Raw genomic sequence first — 14,892 nt, forward strand, 5'->3', positions numbered from 1 at the left:
TTTATCCATACATTATTCGTACATGTCGCCAGTTTAATGCACAGGCGCTTGCATAGAAAATGTTATTTTCCTTTTTTTTTTGACAGTGGTATGTGTAATCTGTTAAACAGATTACACATACCACTGTCATATCAAAAAAAAAATGAAAGTCATATTTTCTATGCAAGCGCCTGTGGTTTAATGCACCCCGGGACGCTGTTATTGGTCAATCCAGTCAGAAATGAATTGTTTACGGCGCTTCAGAATGTTTGCTTCCGTTTGAATTGGCTTTCCATATTTTACTTTAAAACCTGTCACGATTTTAAGTTTGATGATGAACAATATCTCAAAGTTTTCATTACTTATGCGATTTAACGAAAATCGTCTCGATTACTTTTTGTTCGCCAACGCTCACAAAAACAAACCAAATATCACAGACTCGTCTCATAAAATCTCATATAAAATGTTCATTTATGATCCTGTATGATTACAATAGTAACGACACATTACGTCGAACACTGATTTATTTATTTATTTATTTATTTTTTCAATTTATTGAAGTTGTGCTGCCTGCAGCGTACTGTTCTCCATCCGTAAGTCGCGACGTCCGGAACATTTCACATCCGGCACACTTGACATCCGGAACATTCCACAATGAGGAATACTCTATACAACCGAAACATTCAACATTCGGAACACTCTACATGCGGGACATCCCACAATGAGTTATACTCTATACAACCGAAACATTCAACATCCGGAACACTCTACATTCGGAACACTGTCCATCCCTGTATAGAATCTTCTACCACTGATAACGTTTATCGTTTAAAAGAATCGCTAGTTTTTTATTGTACGGTGCATAAAATTCTTTTAGTGCAAGTCTCGTTTCCGGTAGCATAGGGGGCGCATCACTGTCTGCCTTCCGGTCCCGTCGTGTGTTTTTCGGAGCAGCTGACGACATCTCATTTAACAGGCCATCAGATATTGGAGCTGTGTGAGATAAAACGAACATCTTCGTTATTTACGAAGGCATATTAATTTGTCAGGAAAGCCAGAAATACTGTCGGAGCGTAATTGTTGTTAGCAAAGCCAGAAATACTGTCGGAGCGTAATTGTTGTTAGCAAAGCTTGAAATATTGTCAGAGTGTTAATTTGTCAGGACAGCTAGACATACTATTGAGTGTCATGGTGTCTAGTTACACACTGTCGTCCTGGTGTTTTGTTACACACTGTCGTCCTGGTGTCTATTTACACAATATCGTCCTAGTGTCTAGTTATACATTGTCGTCCTAGTGACTAGTTATACACTGTCGTCCTAGTGTCTAGTTACACACTGTCGTCCTAGTGTCTAGTTACACACTGTCGTCATGGTGTCTATTTACACAATATCGTCCTAGTGTCTAGTTACACACTGTCGTCCTAGAGTCTAGTTACACACTGTGGTCCTAGTGTCTAGTTACACACTGTGGTCCTAGTGTCTAGTTACACACTGTGGTCCTAGTGTCTAGTTACACACTGTCGTCATCGTGTCTAGTTACACACTGTCGTCCTAGTGTCTAGTTACACACTGTCGTCCTAGTGTCTAGTTGCACACTGTCTTCCTAGTGTCTAGTTGCACACTGTCGTCCTAGTGTCTAGTTACACACTGTCGTCCTAGTGTCTAGTTACACACTGTCGTCCTAGTGTCTAGTTACACACTGTCGTCCTGGTGTCTAGTTGCACACTGTCTTCCTAGTGTCTAGTTGCACACTGTCTTCCTAGTGTCTAGTTACACACTGTCGTCATAGTGTCTAGTTACACACTGTCGTCCTAGTGTCTAGTTACACACTGTCGTCCTAGTGTCTAGTTACACAATGTCGTCCTAGTGTCTAGTTACACACTGTCGTCCTAGTGTCTAGTTACACACTGTCGTCCTAGTGACTAGTTACACAATGTCGTCCTAGTGTCTAGTTACACACTGTCGTCCTAGTGTCTAGTTAATCAATGTCGTCCTAGTGTCTAGTTACACACTGTCGTCCTAGTGTCTAGTTACACACTGTCGTCCTAGAGTCTAGTTAATCACTGTCGTCCTAGTGTCTAGTTACACACTGTCGTCCTAGTGTCTAGTTACACACTGTCGTCCTAGTGTCTAGTTACACACTGTCGTCCTAGTGTCTAGTTACACACTGTCGTCCTAGTGTCTAGTTACACACTGTCGTCCTAGTGTCTAGTTACACACTGTCGTCCTAGTGTCTAGTTACACACTGTCGTCCTAGTGTCTAGTTACACACTGTCGTCCTAGTGTCTAGTTACACACTGTCGTCCTAGTGTCTAGTTACACACTGTCTTCCTAGTGTCTAGTAACACACTGTCGTCCTAGTGTCTATTTACACAATATCGTCCTAGTGTCTAGTTACACACTGTCGTCCTAGTGTCTAGTTACACACTGTCGTCCTAGTGTCTAGTTACACACTGTCGTCCTAGTGTCTAGTTACACACTGTCGTCATCGTGTCTAGTTACACAATGTCGTCCTAGTGTCTAGTTACACACTGTCGTCCTAGTGTCTAGTTACACACTGTCGTCCTAGTGTCTAGTTACACACTGTCGTCCTAGAGTCTAGTTACACACTGTGGTCCTAGTGTCTAGTTACACACTGTGGTCCTAGTGTCTAGTTACACACTGTCGTCCTAGTGTCTAGTTACACACTGTCGTCATCGTGTCTAGTTACACACTGTCGTCCTAGTGTCTAGTTACACACTGTCGTCCTAGTGTCTAGTTGCACACTGTCTTCCTAGTGTCTAGTTGCACACTGTCGTCCTAGTGTCTAGTTACACACTGTCGTCCTAGTGTCTAGTTACACACTGTCGTCCTAGTGTCTAGTTACACACTGTCGTCCTAGTGTCTAGTTACACACTGTCGTCCTAGTGTCTATTTACACAATATCGTCCTAGTGTCTAGTTACACACTGTCGTCCTAGTGTCTAGTTACACACTGTCGTCCTAGTGTCTAGTTACACACTGTCGTCCTAGTGTCTAGTTACACACTGTCGTCCTAGTGTCTAGTTACACACTGTCGTCCTAGTGTCTAGTTACACACTGTCGTCCTAGTGTCTAGTTACACACTGTCGTCATCGTGTCTAGTTACACAATGTCGTCCTAGTGTCTAGTTACACACTGTCGTCCTAGTGTTTAGTTACACACTGTCGTCCTAGTGTCTAGTTACACACTGTCGTCCTAGAGTCTAGTTACACACTGTGGTCCTAGTGTCTAGTTACACACTGTGGTCCTAGTGTCTAGTTACACACTGTCGTCCTAGTGTCTAGTTACACACTGTCGTCATCGTGTCTAGTTACACACTGTCGTCCTAGTGTCTAGTTACACACTGTCGTCCTAGTGTCTAGTTGCACACTGTCTTCCTAGTGTCTAGTTGCACACTGTCTTCCTAGTGTCTAGTTACACACTGTCGTCCTAGTGTCTAGTTACACACTGTCGTCCTAGTGTCTAGTTACACACTGTCGTCCTGGTGTCTAGTTGCACACTGTCTTCCTAGTGTCTAGTTGCACACTGTCTTCCTAGTGTCTAGTTACACACTGTCGTCATAGTGTCTAGTTACACACTGTCGTCCTAGTGTCTAGTTACACACTGTCGTCCTAGTGTCTAGTTACACAATGTCGTCCTAGTGTCTAGTTACACACTGTCGTCCTAGTGTCTAGTTACACACTGTCGTCCTAGTGACTAGTTACACAATGTCGTCCTAGTGTCTAGTTACACACTGTCGTCCTAGTGTCTAGTTAATCAATGTCGTCCTAGTGTCTAGTTACACACTGTCGTCCTAGTGTCTAGTTACACACTGTCGTCCTAGAGTCTAGTTAATCACTGTCGTCCTAGTGTCTAGTTACACACTGTCGTCCTAGTGTCTAGTTACACACTGTCGTCCTAGTGTCTAGTTACACACTGTCGTCCTAGTGTCTAGTTAATCACTGTCGTCCTAGAGTCTAGTTACACACTGTCGTCCTAGTGTCTAGTTACACACTGTCGTCCTAGTGTCTAGTTACACACTGTCGTCCTAGTGTCTAGTTACACACTGTCGTCCTAGTGTCTAGTTACACACTGTCGTCCTAGTGTCTAGTTACACACTGTCGTCCTAGTGTCTAGTTACACACTGTCGTCCTAGTGTCTAGTAACACACTGTCGTCCTAGTGTCTATTTACACAATATCGTCCTAGTGTCTAGTTACACACTGTCGTCCTAGTGTCTAGTTACACACTGTCGTCCTAGTGTCTAGTTACACACTGTCGTCCTAGTGTCTAGTTACACACTGTCGTCCTAGTGTCTAGTTACACACTGTCGTCCTAGTGTCTAGTTACACACTGTCGTCATCGTGTCTAGTTACACACTGTCGTCATCGTGTCTAGTTACACAATGTCGTCCTAGTGTCTAGTTACACACTGTCGTCCTAGTGTCTAGTTACACACTGTCGTCCTAGTGTCTAGTTACACACTGTCGTCCTAGTGTCTAGTTAATCACTGTCGTCCTAGTGTCTAGTTACACACTGTCGTCCTAGTGTCTAGTTAAACACTGTCGTCCTAGTGTCTAGTTACAGACTGTCGTCCTAGTGCCTAGTTACACACTGTCGTCCTAGTGTCTAGTTAATCACTGTCGTCCTAGTGTCTAGTAACACACTGTCGTCCTAGTGCTAGTTACACACTGTCGTCCTAGAGTCTAGTTACACACTGTCGTCATAGTGTCTAGTTATACACTGTCGTCCTTGTGTCTAGTTATACACTGTCGTCCTAGTGTCTAGTTACACACTGTCGTCCTAGTGTCTAGTTACACACTGTCGTCCTAGTGTCTAGTTACACACTGTCGTCCTAGTGTCTAGTTACACACTGTCGTCCTAGTGTCTAGTTACACAATGTCGTCCTAGTGTCTAGTTAATCACTGTCGTCCTAGTGTCTAGTTACACACTGTCGTCCTAGTGTCTAGTTACACACTGTCGTCCTAGTGTCTAGTTACACACTGTCGTCCTAGTGTCTAGTTACACACTGTCGTCCTAGTGTCTAGTTACACACTGTCGTCATCGTGTCTAGTTTTGATTGTTCGAAAATTTCATGCGTACAGAGTGGCAATTTAAAATCTCCGGTAGAGGGCCAGAACTGACGACTATAGGTAGAGGGCCAGAACTGACGACTATAGGTAGAGGGCCAGAACTGACGACTATAGGTAGAGGGCCAGAACTGACGACTATATATGCCAAGGGTTCGCGGAGTGTAACGTAATCAGAAAACCTTGGTTTGCGAAGATGAGTATAGATCGATATCAATACTTACGTAAATCCAGATATTTGAAAATGTCTTTAAGGTGGCGCTTTGTGTCAACAGCATAATCTTCTAACCGGATAAAAAGGAACTGGTCACGTGGGAATTTGTCTAACCAATCAGAAATATATATGTAATAAATTCCGAGGCGGAGCCGAGCCTGTAAAATAGATAGAGTCAAATTGAGGTTTTATTTCAGTCGATCCTAAATACTACAATGCATAAAGGCTTACAGATGTTAATCATTACCTAAACAGAGCTGTTGATTTTGTAAAATGACATCCAAACAAGGGAGACAACTCTGCGGTAGGCAGTACATACACAGATATCTCACGATCTGTTACGTAATATGTTTTCATATAGTAATCCGGCAGGTGCATATAATGTATATCATCGACCTTCTTTAAAATGTAATCATATTATCAATATCAGTGTAAATGTTAAAGGATTACGGGGCAAATCCTCTTCAATGCTGACTCATTTGAATTAACAAAAGTGATTCAACGCAAACTCTTATCTTCAATCTTTTACTGCTTTACTTAAGTGACTCAAATTGTCGATGGACTGAAAACCAATACAATATCATACTATCCTATAGATATACACACCTTACCGGTCACCTCTAGGTAATATACACACCTTACTGGTCACCTCTAGGTAATATACACACCTTACCGTTCACCTCTAGGTAATATACACACCTTACTGGTCACCTCTAGGTAATATACACACCTTACCGGTCACATCTAGGTAATATACACACCTTACCGGTCACCTCTAGGTAATATAGATATACACACCTTACCGGTCACCTCTAGGTAATACACACATTACCGGTCACCTCTAGGTAATATAGATATACACACCTTACCGGTCACCTCTAGGTAATATAGATATACACACCTTACCGGTCACCTCTAGGTAATACACACATTACCGGTCACCTCTAGGTAATATAGATATACACACCTTACCGGTCACCTCTAGGTAATACACACATTACCGGTCACCTCTAGGTAATATACACACCTTACCGGTCACCTCTAGGTAATATAGATATACACACCTTACCGGTCACCTCTAGGTAATATAGATATACACACCTTACCGGTCACCTCTAGGTAATATACACACCTTACCGGTCACCTCTAGGTAATATAGATATACACACCTTACCGGTCACCTCTAGGTAATATAGATATACACACCTTACCGGTCACCTCTAGGTAATATACACACCTTACCGGTCACCTCTAGGTAATATACACACCTTACCGGTCACCTCTAGGTAATATAGATATACACACCTTACCGGTCACCTCTAGGTAATATACACACCTTACCGGTCACCTCTAGGTAATATACACACCTTACTGGTCACCTCTAGGTAATATAGATATACACACCTTACCGGTCACCTCTAGGTAATATAGATATACACACCTTACCGGTAACCTCTAGGTAATATACACACCTTACCGGTCACCTCTAGGTAATATAGATGTACACACATTACCGGTCACCTCTAGGTAATATAGATATACACACCTTACCGGTCACCTCTAGGTAATATACACACCTTACCGGTCACCTCTAGGTAATATAGATATACACACCTTACTGGTCACCTCTAGGTAATATACACACCTTACCGGTCACCTCTAGGTAATATAGATGTACACACCTTACTGGTCACCTCTAGGTAATATACACACCTTACCGGTCACCTCTAGGTAATATAGATGTACACACCTTACTGGTCACCTCTAGGTAATATAGATGTACACACCTTACTGGTCACCTCTAGGTAATATACACACCTTACCGGTCACCTCTAGGTAATATAGATATACACACCTTACCGGTCACCTCTAGGTAATATAGATGTACACACCTTACTGGTCACCTCTAGGTAATATAGATATACACACCTTACCGGTCACCTCTAGGTAATATAGATGTACACACCTTACTGGTCACCTCTAGGTAATATACACACCTTACCGGTCACCTCTAGGTAATATACACACCTTACCGGTCAACTCTAGGTAATATAGATATACACACCTTACCGGTCACCTCTAGGTAATATACACACCTTACCGGTCACCTCTAGGTAATATAGATATACACACCTTACCGGTCACCTCTAGGTAATATACACACCTTACCGGTCATCTCTAGGTAATATACACACCTTACCGGTCACCTCTAGGTAATATAGATATACACACCTTACCGGTCACCTCTAGGTAATATAGATATACACACCTTACCGGTCACCTCTAGGTAATATAGATACACACACCTTACCGGTCACCTCTAGGTAATATAGATATACACACCTTACCGGTCACCTCTAGGTAATATACACACCTTACCGGTCACCTCTAGGTAATATACACACCTTACCGGTCACCTCTAGGTAATATAGATATACACACCTTACCGGTCACCTCTAGGTAATATAGATATACACACCTTACCGGTCACCTCTAGGTAATATCGATATACACACCTTACCGGTCACCTCTAGGCAATATACACACCTTACCGGTCACCTCTAGGTAATATACACACATTACCGGTCACCTCTAGGTAATATAGATATACACACCTTACCGGTCACCTCTAGGTAATATACACACCTTACCGGTCACCTCTAGGTAATATAGATATACACACCTTACCGGTCACCTCTAGGTAATATACACACCTTACCGGTCACCTCTAGGTAATATACACACCTTACCGGTCACCTCTAGGTAATATAGGTATACACACCTTACCGGTCACCTCTAGGTAATATACACACCTTACCGGTCACCTCTAGGTAATATACACACCTTACCGGTCACCTCTAGGTAACATAGATATACACACCTTACCGGTCACCTCTAGGTAATATACACACCTTACCGGTCACCTCTAGGTAACATAGATATACACACCTTACCGGTCACCTCTAGGTAAAATAGATATACACACCTTACCGGTCACCTCTAGGTAATATAGATATACACACCTTATCGGTCACCTCTAGGTAATATAGATATACACACCTTACCGGTCACCTCTAGGTAATATACACACCTTACCGGTCACCTCTAGGTAATATACACACCTTACCGGTCACCTCTAGGTAATATACACACCTTACCGGTCACCTCTAGGTAATATAGATATACACACCTTACCGGTCACCTCTAGGTAATATACACACCTTACCGGTCACCTCTAGGTAATATAGATATACACACCTTACCGGTCACCTCTAGGTAATATAGATATACACACCTTACCGGTCACCTCTAGGTTATATACACACCTTACCGGTCACCTCTAGGTAATATACACACCTTACCGGTCACCTCTAGGTTATATACACACCTTACCGGTCACCTCTAGGTAATATAGATATACACACCTTACCGGTCACCTCTAGGTAATATACACACCTTACCGGTCACCTCTAGGTAATATACACACCTTACCGGTCACCTCTAGGCAATATACACACCTTACCGGTCACCTCTAGGTAATATACACACATTACCGGTCACCTCTAGGTAATATACACACCTTACCGGTCACCTCTAGGTAATATAGATATACACACCTTACCGGTCACCTCTAGGTAATATACACACCTTACCGGTCACCTCTAGGTAATATAGATATACACACCTTACCGGTCACCTCTAGGTAAAATAGATATACACACCTTACCGGTCACCTCTAGGTAATATACACACCTTACCGGTCACCTCTAGGTAATATACACACCTTACCGGTCACCTCTAGGTAATATACACACCTTACCGGTCACCTCTAGGTAATATACACACCTTACCGGTCACCTCTAGGTAATATAAATATACACACCTTACTGGTCACCTCTGGGTAATATAGATATACACACCTTACCGGTCACCTCTAGGTAATATAGATATACACACCTTACCGGTCACCTCTAGGTAATATAGATATACACACCTTACCGGTCACCTCTAGGTAATATAGATATACACACCTTACCGGTCACCTCTAGGTAATATACACACCTTACCGGTCACCTCTAGGTAATATAGATATACACACCTTACCGGTCACCTCTAGGTAATATACACACCTTACCGGTCACCTCTAGGTAATATAGATATACACACCTTACCGGTCACCTCTAGGTAATATAGATATACACACCTTACCGGTCACGTCTAGGTAATATAGATATACACACCTTACCGGTCACGTCTAGGTAATATAGATATATACACCTTACCGGTCACCTCTAGGTAATATAGATATACACACCTTACCGGTCACCTCTAGGTAATACACACATTACCGGTCACCTCTAGGTAATATACACACCTTACCGGTCACCTCTAGGTAATATAGATATACACACCTTACCGGTCACCTCTAGGTAATATAGATATACACACCTTACCGGTCACCTCTAGGTAATACACACATTACCGGTCACCTCTAGGTAATATACACACCTTACCGGTCACCTCTAGGTAATATACACACCTTACCGGTCACCTCTAGGTAATATACACACCTTACCAGTCACCTCTAGGTAATATAGATATACACACCTTACCGGTCACCTCTAGGTAATATACACACCTTACCGGTCACCTCTAGGTAATATAGACACCTTACCGGTCACCTCTAGGTAATATAGACACCTTACCGGTCACCTCTAGGTAATATAGATATACACACCTTACCGGTCACGTCTAGGTAATATAGATATACACACCTTACCGGTCACCTCTAGGTAATATAGATATACACACCTTACCGGTCACCTCTAGGTAATATATATATACACACCTTACCGGTCACCTCTAGGTAATATAGATATACACACCTTACCGGTCACCTCTAGGTAATATAGATATACACACCTTACCGGTCACCTCTAGGTAATATAGATATACACACCTTACCGGTCACCTCTAGGTAATATAGATATACACACCTTACCGGTCACCTCTAGGTAATATAGATATACACACCTTACCGGTCACCTCTAGGTAATATACACACCTTACCGGTCACCTCTAGGTAATATACACACCTTACCGGTCACCTCTAGATAATATAGATATACACACCTTACCGGTCACCTCTAGGTAATATACACACCTTACCGGTCACCTCTAGGTAATATAGATATACACACATTACCGGTCACCTCTAGGTAATATAGATATACACACCTTACCGGTCACCTCTAGATAATATAGATATACACACCTTACCGGTCACCTCTAGGTAATATAGATATACACACCTTACCGGTCACCTCTAGGTAATATAGATATACACACCTTACCGGTCACCTCTAGGTAATATACACACCTTACCGGTCACCTCTAGGTAATATAGATATACACACCTTACCGGTCACCTCTAGGTAATATACACACCTTACCGGTCACCTCTAGGTAATATACACACCTTACCGGTCACCTCTAGGTAATATACACACCTTACTGGTCACCTCTAGGTAATATACACACCTTACCGGTCACCTCTAGGTAATATACACACCTTACCGGTCACCTCTAGGTAATATAGATATACACACCTTACCGGTCACCTCTAGGTAATATACACACCTTACCGGTCACCTCTAGGTAATATAGATATACACACCTTACCGGTCACCTCTAGGTAATATAGATATACACACCTTACCGGTCACGTCTAGGTAATATAGATATACACACCTTACCGGTCACCTCTAGGTAATATAGATATACACACCTTACCGGTCACCTCTAGGTAATATAGATATACACACCTTACCGGTCACCTCTAGGTAATACCGATGTACACAAGGCCGGACTCCCCACTTCTGGAAGCATTCTTTGTAGAGGTCTATTGTACTTGTCACAATTTCATGGAAATGTTTGGGTGACTTGTGTTCATAGAAATGGAGATAGTCTGAGTAGAGTCTGAAACAGATAAAATTGGCATTCATTCATTCATTCATTCATTCATTTATTCATTTATTCATTCATTCATTCATTCATTCATTATTCATTCATCCATCCATCCATCCATTCATTCATTCATTCATTCATTCATGCATGTATTCATTCATTCATTCATTCATTCATTAACATATTTTAGTTTAAATATGCTATCTAAATACTTTTTTTTTCTAAACATTTAAAGCATAAGGTTGGTTGATAAAGGTAGCGTGAAATGTACAAATACAAATTTATCGATAGTAAAAAAGCTATTCCCGCAAAAGCATGGCTAGATATAGAATTAAACCAGTGTAAGTGTAATTTACATTGAGTTAACAAAATCGAATTAAAAGAGGGATCTGCATAATGAAAGAAACGATAATTTTAACGTTATCCCAGAAACTGGATTATTCATAAAGAGTAAGTGTGTAACTGTTGACCGAGAATGTAAATATAACACATCACACAGTGTTAGTAACTAGTGTGTTACCTGTTTACCAAGGTAAATATAACACATTACACAGTGTTACCTGTTCACCAAGGTAAATATAACACATCACACCGTCTTAGTAACTAGTGTTACCTGTTTACCAAGGTAAATATAACACATCACACAGTGTTACCTGTTCACCAAGGTAAATATAACACATCACACGACTTAGTAACTAGTGTTACCTGTTCACCAAGGTAAATATAACACATCACACCGTCTTAGTAACTAGTGTTACCTGTTTACCAAGGTAAATATAACACATCACACAGTGCTACCTGTTTACCAAGGTAAATATAACACATCACACCGACTTAGTAACTACAGCGTTACCTGTTTACCAAGGTAAATATAACACATCACACCGTCTTAGTAACTACAGTGTTACCTGTTTACCAAGGTAAATATAACACATCACACAGTGTTACCTGTTTACCAAGGTAAATATAACACATCACACCGTCTTAGTAACTACAGTGTTACCTGTTTACCAAGGTAAATATAACACATCACACCGTCTTAGTAACTACAGTGTTACCACCGTCTTAGTAACTACAGTGTTACCACCGTCTTAGTAACTACAGTGTTACCTGTTCACCAAGGTAAATATAACACATCACACAGTGTTACCTGTTTACCAAGGTAAATATAACACATCACACCGTCTTAGTAACTATAGTGTTACCTGTTTACCAAGGTAAATATAACACATCACACCGTCTTAGTTACTACAGTGTTACCTGTTCACCAAGGTAAATATAACACATCACACAGTGTTACCTGTTTACCAAGGTAAATATAACACATCACACCGTCTTAGTAACTACAGTGTTACCTGTTCACCAAGGTAAATATAACACATTACACAGTGGTAGTAACTAGAGTGTTACCTGTTTACCAAGGTAAATATAGCACATCACACCGTCTTAGTAACTAGAGTGTTACCTGTTTACCAAGGTAAATACAACACATCACACCGTCTTAGTAACTACAGTGTTACCTGTTTACCAAGGTAAATATAACACATCACACCGTCTTAGTAACTAGAGTGTTACCTGTTTACCAAGGTAAATATAACACATCACACGACTTAGTAACTACAGTGTTACCTGTTTACCGAGGTAAATATAACACATCACACGGTCCTAGTAACTACAGTGTTACCTGTTTACCAAGGTAAATATAACACATCACACCGTCTTAGTAACTTCAGTGTTACCTGTTTACCGAGGTAAATATAACACATCACACCGTCTTAGTAACTACAGTGTTACCTGTTTACCGAGGTAAATATAACACATCACACCGTCTTAGTAACTAGTGTTACCTGTTTACTAAGGTAAATATAACACATCACACAGTGTTACCTGTTTACCAAGGTAAATATAACACATCACACCGTCTTAGTAACTACAGTGTTACCTGTTTACCGAGGTAAATATAACACATCACACCGTCTTAGTAACTTCAGTGTTACCTGTTTACCGAGGTAAATATAACACATCACACCGTCTTAGTAACTAGTGTTACCTGTTTACCGAGGTAAATATAACACATCACACCGTCTTAGTAACTAGTGTTACCTGTTTACCGAGGTAAATATAACACATCACACCGTCTTAGTAACTACAGTGTTACCTGTTTACCGAGGTAAATATAACACATCACACCGTCTTAGTAACTAGTGTTACCTGTTTACTAAGGTAAATATAACACATCACACAGTGTTACCTGTTTACCAAGGTAAATATAACACATCACACCGTCTTAGTAACTACAGTGTTACCTGTTTACCGAGGTAAATATAATACATCACACGGTCCTATTAACTACAGTGTTACCTGTTTACCAAGGTAAATATAACACATCACACCGTCTTAGTAACTTCAGTGTTACCTGTTTACCGAGGTAAATATAACACATCACACCGTCTTAGTAACTACAGTGTTACCTGTTTACCGAGGTAAATATAACACATCACACCGTCTTAGTAAATACAGTGTTACCTGTTCACCAAGGTAAATATAACACATCACACCGTCTTAGTAACTACAGTGTTACCTGTTTACCAAGGTAAATATAACACATCACACCGTCTTAGTAACTACAGTGTTACCTGTTTACCGAGGAAAATATAACACATTACATCGTCTTAGTAACTACAGTGTTATCTGTTTACCAAGGTAAATATAACACATCACACAGTGTTACCTGTTTACCGAGGTAAATATAACACATTACATCGTCTTAGTAACTAAAGTGTTACCTGTTCACTGGATTTCTTAACATAATGATGAGTTTGGCGCAGGGGTTCATGTCATAGACGAAGTTGCCCGGGGTATGGCGTGGTACGATCGTGTCTTTGTTCTCGGGGAGCTGCATGTACAGGTCTGTGTCCCAGACAGTGGACGGACTAAAATCACCTGTACATTTAAAACACTATTACGTCATCTGTACATTTAAAATACTATTACGTCACCTGTACATTTAAAATATCATTACGTCACCTGTACATTGAAAATATTATTACGTCACCTGTACATTGAAAATATTATTACGTCACCTGTACATTTAAAATACTATTACGTCACCTGTACATTTAAAATACTATTACGTCACCTGTACATTTAAAATACTATTACGTCACCTGTACATTTAAAATATTATTACCTCACCTGTACATTTAAAATACTATTACGTCACCTGTACATTTAAAATATTATTACGTCACCTGTACATTTAAAATACTATTACGTCACCTGTACATTTAAAATACTATTACGTCACCTGTACATTTAAAATATTATTACGTCACCTGTACATTTAAAATACTATTACGTCACCTGTACATTTAAAATACTATTACGTCACCTGTACATTTAAAATACTATTACGTCACCTGTACATTTAAAATACTATTACGTCACCTGTACATTTAAAATATTATTACGTCACCTGTACATTTAAAATACTATTACGTCACCTGTACATTTAAAATACTATTACGTCACCTGTACATTTAAAATACTATTACGTCACCTGTACATTTAAAATACTATTACATGAATGTAATCAATGACGGAGAAGACACGCTTCTATAACGCGGTTTTTTTCGGGGATTTTT

The 14,892-nt window shown here is 40.6% G+C and overlaps 1 protein-coding gene across 1 annotated transcript; it reads right to left on the reverse strand.

Annotated features, from left to right (window-relative positions):
- Window positions 1–425: 425 nt before the first annotated feature.
- Window positions 426–14,191, reverse strand: LOC117318302 (carbohydrate sulfotransferase 15-like; the record flags this gene model as incomplete). The annotated part of the gene is given in 4 exon segments (XM_033873300.1): window positions 426–972; window positions 5,292–5,439; window positions 11,107–11,260; window positions 14,035–14,191. Coding segments are annotated over 4 exon segments (647 nt in total), but the record flags the coding sequence as incomplete, so codon positions are not given.
- Window positions 14,192–14,892: the final 701 nt, after the last annotated feature.

This window comes from Pecten maximus, unplaced genomic scaffold (genome assembly GCF_902652985.1).
Source record: "Pecten maximus unplaced genomic scaffold, xPecMax1.1, whole genome shotgun sequence".
Taxonomy (NCBI): domain Eukaryota; kingdom Metazoa; phylum Mollusca; class Bivalvia; order Pectinida; family Pectinidae; genus Pecten; species Pecten maximus.